The sequence below is a fragment of the Acinonyx jubatus genome, chromosome B3, assembly GCF_027475565.1.
Source record: "Acinonyx jubatus isolate Ajub_Pintada_27869175 chromosome B3, VMU_Ajub_asm_v1.0, whole genome shotgun sequence".
Classification (NCBI taxonomy): Eukaryota; Metazoa; Chordata; class Mammalia; order Carnivora; family Felidae; genus Acinonyx; species Acinonyx jubatus.
Genome location: NC_069386.1, coordinates 21,167,016 through 21,186,812, shown reverse-complemented (window position 1 = coordinate 21,186,812; position 19,797 = coordinate 21,167,016). Strand labels below are relative to the sequence as shown.

Genomic DNA, 19,797 nt, shown 5'->3' with positions numbered 1-19,797 from the left:
TTCAATTCCTGGTCCACAGAAACTGTGAGTTAATAAATTTTATTGTTTTAAGCACCGAGTTTGGGGACAATTTGTTATATTAAGCAATAGATAACTAATACAATATGTTATGTATACTTGTGTGTGTGTGTATGTGTGTATGTGTGTGTGTAGAGAGAGAGAGGGAGAGAAGGAGGGACCACACCTGCCTCTATCTGGTCTTATATCTGTCTCTCTACATGTTACAAATCATGGGTACACACTGACCATTTCAATTTCACTCCACTGCTCCAGGGATTTATTCTAATCTTCCCCACTCTCCATGCTTGTAACCTTTCTCCAACAATGAGAAACCCAGCCCCCATTATCCACAATATATTGATTTCTTTGTTCTGTCCTAGAATACACAGAAAGTAATTTCAGAATCGCTATCCTATGTCTCTGTGAAAACCTAGCCTACTCATGGGAGCTCAGTATTTGTTAGAGCTCTTATTGTCTTTAATTGAAGGCATATAGTCCAAACAATATGAACTCTATTTTAAAAAGGGGGGCGAGTATGCTCTCCCAGCTTCTCTGGGAAGTGAGGAGTGATGTGCAAGAGGGGAAACATATTTTCTTTCCAGACAGCAAATGCTCTGCTTGGCCATTTTGCCCTGGATTGTTCTAACACTCCACAGGAGAAGGGCTGGGACCTGGGCTTCAGGGGCTCACCACTCTGAGGTTTTTCCTCTGAGTGGATGCAGCCACTTTCCTCTCGTTAGTGATGTGGTTTTCAAGCAGTCATTAAATTACTTGGAGACAAAGGTGTAGTGTTGCTTTCTGAAGGCCCCTCAGGAAGGTTTTGAATTATAATCATTCCTGTTATTCAAAAAGAAGCCAAGTAACCAGCTGACTCTTAAGACCTTCCCAGAAAGGCTCGGGGAACCATAGGTCCTTCCAGAAGGATGAAAACCCTGATCAGACTGTCTCAGCATGACTAAGACTGGGGCCAGGACTATCTGTGGAGCAACGAAAGTGGCACTGGGGCCTTGACATGACCTCATCGAGAAGGGCGTGTGTGACATGTGGTCATTGCCGGCACGCTCTGAGGAGACAGCATCCATGGACACAAGGGAACCCCTAAATTGGAAATGCTTCCCAGATGGGTGAGGGCCACAACACCCTCAGGTCACAGGTCACAGGTCACACTGTGACGCTCGCTCTAGAGACTGTGGGAGAGTGGCCACGAACATGAGGCTCTGTCCTCTGCAGTTTCTCCAAGATCTGATTCAGGATTCTCCAGGTTTCACAAGCTAAGTCGCTCCATTTCCCTGTGTCTGCCCTCCTCCCTCAGAGATACACACACGTTATATACACACCACATTTTACATAGCACACATGCCACATGCATAGCACACACCACACATATTACACACATCACACATATAATCATACCTACTCACATGCACACCATCACACATGTGCACACATCAGACCACACACACACACACACACACACACACCATACACTCTACACCCACACACCACACATACATCGCACACACGCACAAATACATCACACAAGCACACACATCACACGTACACAAATATCACAACACATATTGAGCCAGGCCTCAAGGAGACACAGGGAAGGATGTTGGCACCCTGGTAAGGTGGACAGGTTTCCTTCCTGCCTCACTCAGCTCCACAAAGCCACCCCGTACTGCCAACCTCCTTCAGCACATGTGCGGGCATCACATCCTCTGACACTTCCAGGGGGTGGTGACCCAGCTTGCCCTGGAAGTCCCCAAGCACCCCAAATGCTTCTCCTCTGAAGTCCCCAAGCACTCAGCACAGCAACTTGTACAAAAAAAAAATCTTCAACAAATGGATGTAGGTAAATGAGAGGTCAGGAAATGAAAAATGACAACAGCTAATTTTTAGAGTGGCAGAGGTTTTTTTTCCCTTTTTAAAAACTTGTTTTATTTTAGATTTTCATTTCAGGCAAACTTTTTATATTTTTAAATAGGTAATACCTTTATATAATTCAAAATTTTAAAGGAAGAAAAACCCAAAGTTTTAATTTTTTTAATATTTATTTATTTTTGAGAGAGAGAGAGCATATGAGCAGGGACAGGCAGAGAGAGGGAGACACAGAATCCAAAGTAGGCTCCAGACTCTGAGCTGTCAGCACAGAATCTGACATGGGTCCTGAACTCACGAACCATGAGATCATGACCTGAGCTGAAGTCAGACGCTTAACCAACTGAGCCACCCAGGCACTCCAAAAAACCCAAAATTTTAAAGAGAAAAATATAAGTTCCTACACGTGGGCATTTATTGCATCTTTATTCATGTTTGCCAAAACTTGGAAGCCACCAACTTCAGTGGGTAAGTGGATAAATAAACTGTGGCTCATCCAGACAATGAAATATTACTCAGCACTAAAAAGAAATGAGCTGTCAGGCCATGGAAAGGCATAGAGCAATCTTAAGTGCATATTAGTAAGGGAAAGAGGCCAGTCTGAAAAGGCTGCATATGTATGATTCCAACTATAGGACGTTCTGGAAAGGACAAAACTATGGAGACAATAAAAAGATGAGTGGTTACCAGGAGGTGGGGTAAGATAGGGGTAAATAGGCAGAACACAGAGGATTTTTAGGGCAATAAAACTATTCTGCATGATACTATAGTGGTGAACACATGTCATTATACATTTGTCAAATCCCTAAAATATTCAACATTAAGAGTGAACCCTAAGTAAACTGTGGACTTTAGGTGATTATGAAGAGTCAATATAGGTTCAACTTTGGTAACAAAGATACCACTTTGGTAGACAATGCTGATAATTATGGAGTCTGGGCATGTGTATATGGGAACTCTCTCTACCTCCGTTTCAGTTTTGTTATAAACTAAAACTGCTCTTAAAAAATAAAGTCTTTTTCGGGGTACCTGGGTGGCTCAGTCAGTTGGGTGTCTGCCTCCAGCTCAGGTCATGATCTCACAGCTCGTGAGTTTGAGACCCACGTCAAGCTCTGTGCTGACAGCTCAGAACCTGGAGCCTGCTTCAGATTCTGTGTCTCCCTCTTCCTCCCCCTGTGTTCGCCCCTCCCCTGCTTGTGCTCTGTCTCTTTGTTAAAAATAGATAAACACCAAAAAATTTTAAAAATAATAGTCTTTCTCAAGAATTTAAAAGGTGTGTCCTCTTCACCCATCACCCATGTTCCCCAGGCCTCCAGATCCCATCTCTTGGAGGGAACCATGTTAGCTGCTCCTTGTGAGCCCTTCCCAGTATATTATGTCTATTGTCAAGCAAGTGTGTTTTCATATTAATATTTCTTCTCTGTAACTTTAATGACAATACCTGAGAGATTATTCCATGTCTTACTTTTTTACTTACTATAGCTTGGTGATCATTCCCTATTGATACAGAGAGAAAGTCTTATTTTTTTAATAGCCACAGAGAATTCTATGGATGATTGTTCCATAACACAAGTACAATCCCCTACTGATAGACAGTAGGTGATGTCCAGTCTTTTGATATCATGAACAGTGGTTGCAATAAATAAATGAATATGTGTCATTTTGCATGTATTCAGGGATACTGATAGAGTAAAATACTAAATGGTCAAAAGGTATATGCTTTGTAATTTTGATATTATTGCCAAATTGCCCTTGTTAGAGGTTGTACCAACTTCTAGCTCCAGCAGCCATGTTATATAAGTACCCATTTCTTCACAACCTTCAATATTTTTAATGATAAAAATAACATTCAGTGAATCTGAGCACCAGTTAGAGTCCACTTGTAAAATTACTGTGGTGTATGGGTGCCTGGAAGTCCAAAGAAGATGAGGTTCTTGATAGCAGACAAAGTCCTAATCAGACGCTTGCAGACTTTGTTGGCTTTTCCAGTAACTCACATTTATACCAGGGCTTGTCTGGGCACTGGCTTGCTCCAGGATGGCATAATGCCCCCTTTGCAGACTTTGACTTGCATGCAAAGCCTAGGTTTTGTAGCCCTATGGAAACCATGAATACCTACTTCCAAGCCATTTCTCTGAAAAAGATTCTTAAAGAGTTGCATCCACCATTATTGAAGGTGTCTATTCAGATGTTTTGGTCAGACTTCCTGTTAATGATTTTTTTAAGTAAAATAATGAACTCTGATGATTGTGTGGGACTATATTGGTCTAGTTTTCACTTCTTTCTCTTCCAGGGACAGAAAGCTTGGATAGAAAAAACCTTCTGCAAGAGAGAATGTGTCTTTGTAATTCCCAGCACTAAAGACCCTAACAGGTAAATTGGAAGTCACACCTAAGACATTATCCAAACCAGCACTTGTTCACCAGTTGCCAGCAACTATTCTTGTACTTGCAGGAGGGGGACGAGGAGGGAAGAAGAATGGCTAGAATCCATTCCCTATGGGAGGCATTAATCAGGGAATACTTCAGCTAAGAAGCTTCTCTGTCAAGATGCAGGAAAGATTGCTGTCTGACACTCATCCTAATCTAATGTGAACTCTCATAACTAGATGGGCCCTCAGTGTTCTTCCTAGTCTTAGGGAGATCAAGATTTCCAGGGTAGCTTCATGGCTTCCTGTTAGAGTTTCATAATGCTATTTAGGTAAATAGGTACCTCCAACACAGTTAAGATCTGAATGGTTAAGTGAACTAGATGTAACTCTATGAAAAGGTGTAGTTTGTACACAAAATGTCAATTTCATTCACCTAAATAAAAATGAATCTGTTGGGCCACGTGAGTGGCTCGGTCAGTTGAGCATCTGACTCTTAATTTCAGCTCAGGTCATGATCCCTGGGTCATGGGATGGGGCCCCGCGATGGTCTCAATGCTGAGCTGAGCATGGAGCCTGCTTAAGATTCTCTCTCTCTCTCTCTCTCTCTCTCTCTCTCTCTCTCTGACCCTCCCCTGCTTCTATGCCCTCTATTTCTCTCTGTATCTCTCTCTCTTAAAGTAAAAAAAATAATTAGGGGCACCTGAGTGGCTCAGTTGGTTGAGAGTCTGACTTCTGCTCAGGTCATGATCTCACGGTTGGTGAATTCAAGCCCTGTGTCGGGCTCTGTGCTAACAGCTCAGAGCCTGAAGCCTGCTTCAGATTCTGTGTCTCCCTCTCTCTGTGTTCTGTCTTTCTCTCTCTCTAAAAAATAAATAAACATTAAAAAGATTATTTTTAAAAATTAAAATAAAAAAAATTTTTAAAGAAAATGAACCTGTTATAAACTAAACAGAAGGTCTTCTAAAGCCATGAAAGTGATCAGAAATGAATTTAGCTAAACCTTACCATCTCTGAGGACAACAGCTATGGGCTGAGTTTGGAGAGCCACTGAGAGGATTCACCCAATATGAAATCCATGCAGATAGGATCACTGACACAGAGCACACAGACTCTCAGACATCACCTAGGTCAGATATGACACATGCAACATCAGCCCCACCATGTCCCCATGTTCGCCCCCTCCACTACCCCCCTGTAGATTCCTCTCTCTGCTTAAATGCCAGTGATTATCCCCCAAGTCAAGAAATATGCATTAGGGGATAATGTCAAAGATCACGAAAGTCTTTCTTTTGTTGAACCTAAATGTCCCTCCTTATTTCAGTGGCACCCAGACCCTCCTTGATGGAAACTACCTATGCCAGCCCTCCTTAGTATCTGCTGTACTGCAGTCCCCCACATAGCCAAGTGGCTGTGCAGCAGAAGGAGCAGAAAAAGCTTCAGGGACTCACACATGAGACTCTTCTGTGAGTTGCATGGATTCTCTAGCATGGGGTTAAAAAAAATCCTGGAATGAAAAAATAACCATTTAAAGTCCCTGAAAATGATCCCAAGGGCCAATAGGAAATAGAGAAATATCTATACAAAAATACCTACAAAAATTCAATAGAATGGCTAGAGTTTGTGGTATTTGAAGCATGAGAGCTCTGTCCCTTCCCCTTCCTGGCTCAGTAAGATCAAACTACATCTAAAGGAAGCAGAAGGGAATATTAAATAAAATGGAATAAAATAGAAAATTTTGAAACAATAGAGAAAAATCAATGTAACCAAAAGCTATTTCTTGGAAAAGATCAACAAAATTGACAAACCTTTAGGTAGACTGATGAAGAATTCAAATTACTAGGATCAGAAATGAAAAGATATTACTACCAATCTTACAGAAACAGAAAGGAATACTAATTTATACACTAATTACAATAAATTAAATAACTTAGGTGAAATGGACAAATTCCTAGGAAGACACGAATTACTAGACCAATTCAAGAAGAAATATGCAATCTAAATAGACCTATATGAAATTAAGACATAGGATTAGTATCAAAAATGACCCACAAAGAAAAGCTTAGGTCCAGATGACTTCACTGCTGAATTGTACTAAATATTTTTCAAAGAATTACACAAATAATCAAAAAAATGTCAAAAAAATAGAAGATGAGAAAACATTCCTCAACTCAGTTCCTGGTTTCATGAGGCCAGTACTACCTGTATATTAAAACCAAAGACACCACACAAAAGGAAAACTACATAACAATATCTTTTGTGAGCATGGATGCAGAAATCCTGAACAAATACTATCAAACCAAATATAGCAACATATAAAAACATAATCAACTGGGATTTATCCCAGGGATGCAAAGTTGGTTTCACATCAGAAAATCAACTAATGCAATACATCACACAAATAGAATAAAAACAAAAATAACATAATCATCTCAACTGACAAAAAAGCATTTGGTAAAATTCAACACCTTTTATGATTAAAAATTGAGGAATTTCTTCAATCTAATAAAGGACATCTATGAAAATCCACAGTTATCATCATACTTAATGGTGAATGATTGGATGCTTTGTCTCTAATATCAGAGATAAGGATGTCCACTCTCACCACTTCTATCCAAAACTGTACTAGAGGTCTTAGCCAAGGAAATTAGGATAAAGAAGTAAAAGGCACCCATAGTGGAAAAGAAAAAGTAGCTATCTTTATTGGCAGATGACAGAATGTTGTATATAGAAAATCCTAAGGAATCACTAAAAAAAAAAACTCTTGTAACTAGTAAGCAAGTTCAGCAAGGTTGAAGTGTAAAATAAAAATCAGTAAACAAAAATTATGTTTATATCTATCTACTTGCAATGAACAATGAAATAAAATGAAACTAACAAAACAATTCCATGTACAATATCATCAAAAAGAAAAAGATACTTTGGAATAAACTTAGAAAAGTAGTGCAAAACCTATACTCTGAAAAGTGCAAAACACTGTTGAAAGAAATTAACAAAGATCCAAATAATTGGAAAAACAGCCCATGTTCATGGATCAGAAGAGTTAACATTGTTAACAATATTCACAAATTGATCTACAGATTCAGTGCAGTCCATATCAGAATTCCTGCTTGCTTCTTTGCAAAAATTGACAAGCACACTGATATGGAATTGCAAGGGATACAGAATAGCCAAAGCAATATCATTAAAAAAAAAAAAAAAGAACAAAGTAGGAAGACTCACACGCTACTTGATTTCAAAACTTACTACAAAGCTACAGTAATCCAAGTATTATGGTACTGGCATAAGGATAGACATACAGACCAATGGAATAGAATCAGGAGTCCATAAATAACCATACATTTGTAGACAATTGATGTTTCAGCAAGGTTACCAAAACAGAGAAAGAATAGTCTCTTCATCAAATGGTGTGGAAACAACTGCGTATCATGATGCAAAGAATGTATTTAGACCCCCACCTCACACCATATATAAAAATTAGCTCAAAGTGTATCAAAAACCTAGGGGCGCCTGGTTGGCTCAGTCTCTTAAGCATCTGACTCCTGATTTCAGCTCAGGTCATGATTTCACAGCCGGGATGGAGGCTCACTTTGGGCTCTGCTCTGGGAATGGAGCCTGCTTAAGATTCTCTCCCTCACCCTCTGTCCCTCCCCAGCTCAGGCTCTCTCTAAAATTTAAAAAAAAAAAACAAACTGGGGCACCTGGGTGGCTCAGTCGGTTGGGCATTCGACTTCAGCACAGGTCATGATCTCGCAGTGAGTTCAAGCCCTACATCGGGCCCTGTGCTGACAGCTCAGAGCCTGGAGCCTGCTTCGGATTCTGTGTCTCCCTCTCTCTCTGCTCCTCCCCTGCTAGCACTCTGTCTCTCAAAAATGAATAAAATGTAAAAAAAAAAAAAACTATCAAAAACATAAATGTAGGGGCTTAAACTATAAAACTCTTAGACAAAAACATAGGAGCAAATCTTCATGACTTTGGATTTAGCAAGAGATTCTTAAATTTGACAATGAAAGTATAAGCAGAAAAAGGACTATATTTTCAAGATTACTAATGTAGAGAAATGTTTTATTAAGCAACAGAAGAATTCAACAATTTGAAAATTCCTGGAAGATCAATTCTGTCTGTATCAGGAGGGCATGATTACACTTTGTCAGAGCATGTTTGATAATTGATGCCCATGTTGATGTTTTCAAGACATCAAAAAAGAGTTAAAATATATGCAGTACAGAAGGGCAACTATCCAATGTGTTTTAAATGGGCTGGTATGTAAATAGATATAAGTTGATTATCTGGAAAAGGCCATCATAAGGGACATTTCTATCCTTAACAGAGCCATATAAGGAAAGTGTTAGTCTGCCCCTGTTCAGGTGCTACCCTCCTGTTGAGTTTAACTCCTCTTAAGGAGGAAAATGTTACAGAAAGACTGTTTTGTCCTTGTTTTCAGGTGTTGTTGTGGCCAGCTTACCAACCAGCATATCCCCCCTCTGCCAAGTGTAACATCCAGCAAAAATGAAGAGGAAAATAAACAGGTGGAGACTCAGCCCGAAAAATGGTCTGTCAGCAAACACACCCAGACCTACCCAACAGATTCCTATGGAACTCTTGAATTCCAGGGTGGTGGATACTCCAATAAAGCCATGGTAAGACAGGCTTTAAAAAGGGATGCCACTGTGTAAGCTCACAGTCTCTATCAGAGGCCCAGTCTCCCAGCTCCCCAGACTGCAGACACCTGGGTCTTCTTTCAGGATGTGACTCAGTCTTCCTAGATATTTCATTGCAAAGGGAAGAAATATAACTGCACACTCAACTTTTTAGCCATGAGATTTGGAAACTGAGCAATCTTATAAAGAGCACGTAGTGTCACTAAGTTCATACCAGAATTGTGAATCTACAAATCATGCAACCATACTCATCACTGAGTGATGAGTGAGAAATTACGCTATTTGTTTTTTGAGGTTGTTTGGGGTTTGCTTTTGTTTTTTATAACTGTGAACCTTCCACTCACCCTTGAATGGGTTAGGAGTGTCTGGAAATATTTCCCTCTGAAGTTCATCCACAGCCTCCCTGGGCCTGCATTCAGCTGGCCCAAGAAGACTAAGGTCTTTCACATTTTCACGTAAACAGGGAGTGCCCTCTGCCTTTCAGATGAGCCCTGCCAGAGAGGGGAGGCGTCAGCACTGTGATCCCTTTCAGCTAATTCTGAATAATACTCCCACATGTCCAGTCAGATCGTTTTTGCAATTTCATTTTATTCCACTGGCCCAATGTCATTGTACAAATAAAATTCAGTTGCGTTCCAAATAGCACAACAGAGTCTTCTGGAATGGCACCCTACATATCGGCATGGACACAAAGAGGCTGTTCATAGGGGCAAAGGCATCTGACCATTCATTTCTTCTTCACCTTGGGGGGTGGTCAAATCCAGAGATTAACCCAGGATCCCCATTGTCAGCACCAACACAATGTGGCCAGTGAGCACTCCCTCAACAATGCCCTGTCTAACCTCTGAAGACATAGTTCTAGCTGGGCCCCTTTGGAATTGATTTTTTCAAGATTGAGGGTTGCCAGGTAAAACACAGGACACCCAGCTGTATTTGGATTTCAGATAAACAACAGATAATTTTTTAGAATAAGCATGTGCCAAATATTGCATAGGTCATACTTACGATAAAACATTTTTCAATGTTCACATAAAATTCAAATTTAACTGGGTGTCCTATATTTTTATTTGCTAAATCTGGCAACTCTTCCAAAGTTCCTTTCCCTCACTTAGCCACAGACTCACACAGAAGGACAGAAAGCCAAAACCAAAAGTGGTTGGACAGGAACAGTAACCCTGTTCCCCTGTGATACAAGAGGAAAACCAAGAACAGGTACAAGCAACACATACTTTTTTGCAGTATATCCGTGTATCCTATGACACCAAGCCAGATTCGCTGCTTCATCTCATGGTTAAAGACTGGCAGCTGGAACTCCCCAAGCTCTTAATATCTGTGCACGGAGGCCTCCAGAACTTTGAGATGCAACCCAAGCTGAAACAGGTCTTTGGAAAAGGTCTGATCAAAGCCGCCATGACCACTGGGGCCTGGATTTTCACTGGGGGCGTCAGTACCGGTAAGAGCAGGCCCCTCCCCTTCCTGTAAACATACAAACTCAGAACTCAGTATAGTTCCCAAAGAGTTGTTGAATAATTAAGATCAAAAAAACAAAACATATTGCAACCTGACAATATTTATGACAGAAGTGAAATCTTTGTCCAGTAGCTTATTTTTTTATTTTTATATTTTAGTGACAATGGTCAACATTTCCAGCACCCACGATGTGCCATTCCTCAAACTGAGTCCTGTACAAGCCTTGTTCTCACTGAGGCCCTTGACAATCCTTTTTGCCCTCCTATGGGAGAGGAAACAGAGGAAGGGAAGGGTTAGGGCCATGACAAGCAGTCTGACTCTTGACTTTGGCTGAATGTAGCCAAGGAGCCCCACTCACTTCCATCTTTAGGTCTTAGAAATTTGTAAAGGAAATCCCTGTATCATTGTTTTGGTTTTTGGTTTTTGTTTTCCCTTTTCTAGGAGCTAATGCAGGGTGACCAGTTATCATGAGCTCAGACTTCCAGTGTACTTTCTTTTAATGATGAAGATCATTATTTCAACCCTATTCCATAGGGAATGGAGTGGTTCAGAGAAGGGGTCCCTAAAGTTCATAAGTAATGGTATGATGGGAGGAAAGGGCCTAAAAATATGATCCATGGCTATTTGTAGGTGTTATCAGCCACGTAGGGGATGCCTTAAAAGACCACTCCTCCAAATCCAGAGGTCGGGTTTGTGCTATAGGAATTGCTCCGTGGGGCATCGTGGAAAACAAGGAAGACCTGGTTGGAAAGGATGTAAGTGTTTTCTCCCCAGATATTGGCAATTTTTCAAATCAAAGTCTTTATATTGAGATAACTGTGGATTCCCTTGCAGTTGTATGAATAATAAAGAGAGGCCCCATATGTCCTTCCTCCTTTTCCCAATGGTAACATGTTGCCAAATGTGGTATAGTATCACAACCAGGATATTCATATCAATACAGTCAAGATACAGAGTATTTCCATCACCATTAGCATCACTCATGTTGTCCTTTAATATCCATGCCTAATTCTCTCTGACCTCTACCATCTCTTTAACCTCTGGCAGCCACTAATCTTCCCCTTATCTCTATAATTTTATTATTTCAAGAATGTTCTATAAATGGGACCATGCACTATGTAACCTTGAAGACTGCTGTTGTGTGATTTTTTTTTATTGTTGTTGTTTTATTCCACATTCCTAGAGATCCATCCAGGTTGTCGTGTGTATCAATGGTTCGTTCCCTCTTATTTCTGAGTGGTTTTCCACGGTATGGGTGTATACCACAGTTTGTTTACCTGTGTATCTGTTGAAGCGCATCTGACTTGTTTCCAGTTTGGCTATCACAAATGAAGTAACCATAAATGTTCATGCACAGGATTTTGTGTTACTGTCAGTTTTCATTTCTCTGCAGTAAATGCCCAGAAGTGTGGTTGCTGGGTTGTCATTATCTAAAATGATTTATTTGTTTTTTCTAATTTAATATAGAAATTTGCAAACAGAAATTTTCAACAGAGAGAGGACAGGGAAGCAAGAGTAGGTTTAAGTGCACAGTTAGATGAAGTTGCCACTACATATGTATGTATACTGCCTGCTTCCCCTGGTAGTCTTAATGTCTACATTCTGCAGCACTGATCTATGTTGTGCATTTTGCCAGGTAACAAGAGTGTACCAGACTATGTCCAACCCCCTAAGCAAGCTGTCTTTGCTCAACAACTCACACACTCACTTCATCCTGGCCGACAATGGCACCCTGGGCAAATACGGTGCCGAGGTGAAGCTGCGGAGGCAGCTGGAGAAGCACATCTCTCTGCAGAAAATTAACACAAGTAAGTTCTGGCAAAGCCCATGGGTGCTGGGCTGCCGCCCCTGCCATGAAACCCAGGCTTAAATGGAAACTTCCCAAGTGTGTTTAGAGTTTCCACTTTGATTCTCATCGGATCCACAGAACAACAGATCAACAGACTTGTCTAGAGCCCTTAGTCTGGCCAGGTACCAAATCACACTTGCTGAGCTGTGTGGTGATACTCTGCCCCAGGTTTACAGGGAGGGGCCATGTGAGAAACAGCCCTACAGCAGTTGTCATGGTGACAGCATTGCCCACCATGTTGCCCAGTGTAATTACTATAGTTATTTTTGTAATGTTTGAACAGGAAGAAAGTTCCTCACTCAAAGACATAGTAGGATTTCTCCTGTCAACTAAGTGTTAGTTGATCATTAAATTAAATATCTCTGTAGCTCTGGGTCTCTCACCCAGACTAAGGTGGGCTGGATGGGGAGACTTGTGGAGACAGCCACAGGAAACATCTGCTCCCCATGGCCCCACCTGTGCTGGTCCAGGTGGCACAGCCCTACAGCAGGGCTGCCTCCAAGGGGTGGGTGGTGAGGTCAAGCTCAAGAGAAAGGAACAAACCACAACCAGATGAAATGATAATGACTGGTTAGGATGAAAATAACTGTTGTTATCTCTTGAAATGTGCTCCCACTCTGGCAATACTTATTGCCAAAATATTATTAAAAGATTTTAAAGACTATTTTGTCATCCCTGATAAGGTTTTTGTGAAAGCCAGTCTAAGGCCTGGAAATGGCCATTGTCAAGCCCAATTAAGGACCTGTGAGCACAAGTGGTTAGAATGGTTGCCTGCAAAGGGGACTGTGGATAAACTACTTGGTGACTGACTTTTTTGTTCTCACATTTTTAATTGTCTTGGACTCATAACTTTTCACACTGCCCAACTTCATCTGGCCATGTGACTTGTGGGCTTCCCTTTGTCATCCTTTGCCTAGGGCTCTGAGTGAGGCAGGGACAGCAAAGGGGTGCTCAGTCGTCACCTCTCACGGCTTGGAACTTCGGGGAATCCAGCCTATATACCAAGAAGAACCAATTTTGCCCTGTTTCTAGAAAATGAAGTGATTTGGCCACCATATTCCTGAAGATTTAGAATGTCAAGCCTTGCTTGGCTTGGAAATCTCAAAGGCAGTGTCTGTCTCATCTTTACCTGTTTTTCCGATATCTGTTGGCCGGGACCTGGCACAAAGCAGACCCTCCGTGCATATTCGCTGAAATGAACTTCACTGAGATTATCTTGGTAGGAGAAGAGAAAGTTGTTCAAAATTTTTTAGAGTTCCTGACTATAGAAATGCATCATGGAAGCAAACCAGAAACTCTGAATTCGGCCACTTGAAATGTCTAGATTTCCTCATAATGTATGCTAGCAGATTTTATCTGAAGGCCTTCAGAACTATGAGACCAAGGACATTTCTCCTACTTGCCATTTGTTAATGTTGATCAAGTAACTCCCATCACAACTAATAGTCGCCTGGGGAAACACGCTTAGAATATAACTTGTCCTGGCCAATCTGGGGTAAAATTGTCAAGTAGACAAATTTGTCTCTGTGGCTCTTCCACTCCCACTGTCCTCCCTCTCCAGAATCTCAGATTCTTGGACTCCTCCTGCTTCCTCCTGCTTCTCAGAGTTCACCCTGCTTGTTCTGCCTCCAGAAGTTAGCCTGTCCCTACCACATTCCCAAAGATTCCTACTATCTGATGGAGACAGAGGGAGGACTCGGGGAATAAGTTACTAACTGATGGGTTAATAATGGTGGTCCAAGTTGCCCTCTCAGGTAATTTGTGCCATGTCGTTGGTGTGTATGATAAATGTGTTTTATGTTGCAGGGCTGGGACAGGGTGTGCCTGTCGTGGGCCTAGTGGTGGAAGGAGGCCCTAATGTGGTTTCCATTGTCTTGGAATATCTCCGAGAAGACCCTCCAGTCCCCGTGGTGATTTGTGATGGCAGTGGGCGAGCCTCGGACATTCTGTCTTTTGCACACAAGTACTGTGAAGAAGGAGGGTAGGATTTCTGACATGTTACAAAGGGTGGGTTTTTAACTGCCTTCTTGTTAGGCCAAGAAGAAAACCCTAAGTGATACATTTAGCCATTCCAAAAATGCTAAATAATGAAGATTTACTAGATCTCTCCCATTTTCTGAGGTCAGCATGTGAGGGAGCTGTCAAGAGCATGATGTTTCTTACAGAATTCTTTCTCTGGGGGAATATACTCTCTTCCAACTTCATTTTCCCTTATAAGGTTTTCAACCAGCCTGGAATTTAGGACATGTGTGAATGCAGTTTTTGACTGTGGTCCCTTTTTGTCTCCTAGCCTGGGATACCCTCCAATGGTAAAGTTTCAAATCAAAGACACCAGACGGACATAGAGTTGTCTGATTTATTCATGTACAGATTTAACTCATATTGTTTCCTTCTCTTTTGCATTTCCTTTGAACAGGATAATAAATGAATCCCTCAAGGATCAGCTTCTAGTTACCATTCAGAAAACATTTAATTACAACAAGACACAATCTCATCAGCTGTTTGCAATTATAATGGAGTGCATGAAAAAGAAAGAACTCGTAAGTGTCTTGAGTTTATTTCCAAACCAGCTCCACAGAGAGAATTATGTTTCCTTTCTAATTCTGCCCATATGTGCATGATGGACTTGTTCATATTTTAGTTTCAGACTTTTCTGAGGGGCAGTTTACAAATCCCTACCAAATTGGCTGTTATGCCCACGTGATAGAAACAGACTAAGCATGCACAGGGAAGGGACCCAAGTGCTTTCAGAGCTTAGCACACATTAGGTGACACCATGTTACTTTGCACCAGTTCTGAGGTTTATGATATTAATCATATGTAAAGCCATGAGGAGCGACAGGCACACCCTTTTAGGTGCACTTACAAAATTCTATCACTTCACTCTCCAAATACAGTAATTATTTCCGACTCCTTGCCTACCTAATTATGCTTGTAAGGAATACACACAAGGTAGCCCCTTCAAAATTTTAAATCTAGAGGGATGCCTGGTTGGCTCAGTTGGTTGAGCATCCAACTTCAGCTGAGGTCATGGTCTCATGGTTCATAGGTTCAAGCCCTGCATCGGGCTCTGTGCTGGCAGCTCAGAGCCTGGAGCCTGCTTCAGATTCTGTGTCTCCCTCTCTCTCTCTGCCCCTCCCCCACTCATGCTCTGTCTCTCAAAAATGAATAAATGTTTTAAAAATTTTTTTAATTCTGAATCTACAAATTTCCTACAACTGTAGCAGTTTTCTGAGTAGAAATTATTTTGTCAACTTGGTAGCAATTTAGATATTGGAGTATGTAGATACTGAATGGGCTCTTTCCTCTTGAGAGTAGTGGAGTAGATTGGGTAAATAATAAAATAGGTATCCAGGCAAAGACTCAGAGTCAGGACGATCAAAGTTATCACTTGTGGAAATGAAAGACACCTGGCTTAAAATCATTCCACTTCCAGAATCATTGAATCGCATGTCAGTCTCTATGGTCCTTTAAAAAAAAATCCAATTCTCCCTTTTAGTTTCAACTTTGCTTTACTTGGTCTTTTCATGATTAACTTGTTTTCAGGTCACTGTGTTTAGAATGGGTTCCGAGGGTCAGCAAGACATCGAGATGGCAATTTTAACGGCCTTGTTGAAAGGTGAGCTCTCAGGAAACAGTCACTCCTGGCCTCTCAGTGCTGGCCTCGGCCAGGGCTTTGCTCATGGCTAAGAAACCACACTCCCTCTTCTCCTGCCAGGAACAACGTCTACTGGTGATCGAATCCAAAGCCAGTCAGGCTGCCTGGAGTTATCTCACTGTGAAGCCATGGCAGAACAACAAAGCTCACGATGGGTGTCTTGGGAAGGGGTATTTTCTGCGGGTGCCAATGGACCATGTGGGCGGAAGTCAGACCAGTTTCTATTCATAACTAGTTCATTAAGGGTTTCCTCATAGAGAGGGAACATGGGTGGTTTTTCATTCGCCATCACTGCAATGATTTGTTCAATTTCCCCATCCTGCTCCTAATGATAGGCTATGACCTGGCCACTCACAGGGTCACTCTAGGACACACATTTCTTCTCTGCCTCTTGGCTACTCTAGGACAATGAGAGGGCAGGGATGAGAGAGGAGAGTGTCACCATCGGACCAGGTGCCTGGCAGTGCTGTGCTGGTCTCCCCACGGCTGGGGGCTGGTGCTCTTGGCCTGTGCCCACCTTTGGCCTAAAAGGGCTGATGTCAAGGCAGTCCCAGGGCTTCTGCCCTCCTGCAGATGAGGGTCCTGGAATCACCAGGTTCCTCCTCTATCCCTTCAGGGACACCAAGCCAAGCAGACATGGAAAAAGGTGGCCTCCAACCTCCTCCCAGGCAGCTCTTTGAGAATATGGAGTTCTTAGCTTTGGGGCCTGAGTAGTCACTCAGGGACAAGAGAAAAGGCAGGAGTGCTTAGTTCCAGGATGGCGTGAGCCAGCCTAGGGAAGCCCATGCTCACCTCCCAGCACCTGCCTAACTGGGGCAATCCAGGCATGGAGTGAGAAAAGCCTTGTTTCTTGCCTTTCCAGGGACAAATGCATCAGCCCCGGACCAGCTGAGCTTGGCACTGGCTTGGAACCGCGTCGACATAGCACGAAGCCAGATCTTTGTCTTTGGGCCCCACTGGCCGGTGAAACTAAGTGTTTTTCATCTCATACTAGCATGACCTTGTATAGATGATATATTAGTATATTCTCCCTCATTACACAGATCTCAAGAAACTATCTGGGGTTTCTGATGATCCAACGTTAAATGCATTAGGGTCATTAGATGTTGCTATTTAACTTCCAAGAACCAGAAAGAAGAGCCACTAGTACTAATTATAGATTCAAAACAGTACTCTTGAAGAAATAACCACTAAATATTTTATCTTTGCTGGTGAAGTGGGGTTTACCCTTTTAAAGAAAAAGAAGAAAGAAAATAGCCCATTAAAATTAAATACAACAGTTGCATTGAGAGCATCGTCTTTTTAAATTATGTTCCATGGTACCCTGGAGGCCTAGAGAATTCTAGGGTGGGGGGGTCTTTGGGGTGTGGTATGTATGTGTCTGTGTGTAGCATGTGTGTGGTGTGTGTTATGTGTGTGGTGTGGTGTGTGATGCCTGTGTATGGTTTAGCGTGTGTGTGGTATATATCTGTGGTATCTGTGTGTGTATAATAATGATTAATGTGTGACAGGATGTTTGTGGGTGTGACAGCTGTGTGTGTGAGTGGTAGGTGTGTGTGTGTGCAGAATGAGCACGTGTGGTAATCACCTCTAGGCTTTCTTATTTCCTGATGGTTCCATTTTCACGCCAGCCTGTTTTCATCTCATGAATGCCATACCTGAGGATACAAATTGGATGTTTTAAAGTCCTCTTCTGTTCCCTAAATTATCTCTATTTTTCTCCCTGGTCAGCTGCTCCCATTTGTCCACTTTGTCTTTTTCTGTTGCAGATCCTGGCTTGTCCATCCCCATTTCCAGATGAGGGATGGGACCAATTAATTATAGGAAGCTTACTTTGCCATTAAACAGCTCTGCTTTGCCATGTGCAGATTGGAACAGACTAGTGAGGCTCTGGACCTCTCTATACAGGTCCTTCCAATGATTTAGCGACCATTCTTCCGGTTTCTGCCTGGGGGTGAAGCCCAGGAATGCAGTTACTCTGCACCTGCCCAAGGGGGTGTTGGCAGGGCACACAAGAGGGGATGGGGGATGAATGGCCTCCTGTCCTGTAGTCAGTCCTTCCACTGATCACCATGCTTTCTACCCATCATTAGCTCTCATTCTCTGAAAATCTGATCCTACCTCTACTGATACCTTCACATTACTCCTGGTTTACTCCTTCATGGTTTTAACTACCTGTTAGTATTTCCACAAATTTGTTAATAGCTCTTGTCTGCCTCTTCTCCTTGAAATAGATTTTTCTTTATCATAGTCTTCTGTTATCATTTCCATGAGGAGGAAGGGCAAGCAGGAGACATGTGATCAAGACTGCAACCTGGAACCAAAATCCTTCTCAGTCTCGCCATAATGCAGTATATGGTCTCCAAAAGCTTACTTTAATGGTTGAAGCACATGATTAACTAGGTGCTGTGAATATATAGTCTTTCTATAATTCTTGACATAATAGAGAACTTGTGGTAGGGAGTATTTGATAATTACTACACAATAAATCAATCCTAGGTCTGATTGGTTATATTTTATTAGTCAATATTCTTCTATTTTTTTTTATTAAGTACAAAAATAAAAACTGTCCCCAAAAACTTCTTTGTTAAGGGTTTTGTTAAAAACATAACAAAAACTGAAGCACCTGGGTGGCTCAGTTGGTTAAGTGTCTGACTCTTGGTTTTGGCTCAGGTCATGATCTTGCTGTTCGAGCCCCACGTAGGTGTCTGAGCTGACAGTGTGGAGCCTTCTTGGGATTCTCTCTCACTCTCTCCTGCCTTTCCTAGCTCTCTCTCTCTCTCTCTCTCAAAATAAATAAACTTTAAACCAACAATAACAACACAGAGAGAGGTAGTAGTGTTTGATATATACATATAACAAAGTAATTGATTTATATTGAGTCATAAAAACTTGGACTAACAATTTTTTAAGGGAATAGGCTAAACTCCACCTGAGCATGTAAGAGCAAGGTTTGGGGACATCTAGACCACTGCCCATTTTAAAGACCAAAATCTATAAACCTTGGCCAGCTTCACTGAGATTTCTGAAACAGAAAGAAATATCTGCATATTTTTTTATGATGAGAACCATTTATTTGGCTTCCATCTGTGGACAAGGGTTTATCCTTTGGCAAAACCATGAACTAGAACCTTAAATTCAAAGAAATTGGTAACAATGCCTGATATTTGGGTTACACACCGTGTTTTACCCCATGTGTTCACATATATGAGCATTACTGGACCAGCCTTCACAACTCTGAAATAGATCTGATTGCCCTCATTTTATAGTTTGGAAAAATAAATTGATATCCCAAGAGGTTAAACAATTTTTCCCAAGTTTACTCATGACACTTCTAAACAGCATGTAGATCAAAGAAGTCTCAAGAGAAATTTTAAAATATTTTCAACCAAATGAAAATGAAAATACAACTTAAAATTTGTGGGATACAGCAAAAGCAGTGCTTAGAGGGAAATTTCTAGCATTGAATGCATATATTAGAATAAAAATTAAGGCACAAATCAATAACATTGAAAACAGGGGTGCCTGGGTGGCTCAGTCAGTTAAGCGCCAGACTTTGGCTCAGGTCATGATCTCATGGTTCGTGGGTTTGAGCCCCGTGTCGGGCTCTGTGCTGACAGCTCAGAGCCTGGAGCCTGCTTCAGATTCTGTGTCTCCCTCTCTTTTTCTGCCCCTTCTTGGTTCACACTCTGTCTCTCTCTCTCAAAAATAAACATTTTTTTTAAAATTTAAAAAAAAATAATATTGAAAACAGGAAATCAATGGAGAAAATCAACAGAAACCAAAATCTAAATCTTTGGAAAGATCAATGAAATTAATAAGCCTCTAACTAGGCTAAGAATACTAATATCAGGAACGAAAGAGAAAACATCACTACAGACTCCATGGACGTTATAAGGATAATAAAGGA

The 19,797-nt window shown here is 41.5% G+C and overlaps 1 protein-coding gene across 1 annotated transcript in view; it reads left to right on the top strand.

Annotated features, from left to right (window-relative positions):
- The window catches only part of TRPM1 (transient receptor potential cation channel subfamily M member 1), a 95,026-nt gene that overhangs the window by 22,019 nt on the left and 53,210 nt on the right, over positions 1-19,797 (top strand). Inside the window, exons 3-11 of the mRNA XM_027067886.2 lie at positions 4,175-4,254; positions 8,694-8,889; positions 10,150-10,363; positions 11,011-11,135; positions 12,017-12,188; positions 14,036-14,210; positions 14,646-14,769; positions 15,776-15,848; positions 16,750-16,850. Coding sequence (XP_026923687.1) covers positions 4,175-4,254; positions 8,694-8,889; positions 10,150-10,363; positions 11,011-11,135; positions 12,017-12,188; positions 14,036-14,210; positions 14,646-14,769; positions 15,776-15,848; positions 16,750-16,850 — 1,260 coding nt within the window. The remainder of the gene's footprint in view (positions 1-4,174; positions 4,255-8,693; positions 8,890-10,149; positions 10,364-11,010; positions 11,136-12,016; positions 12,189-14,035; positions 14,211-14,645; positions 14,770-15,775; positions 15,849-16,749; positions 16,851-19,797) is intronic.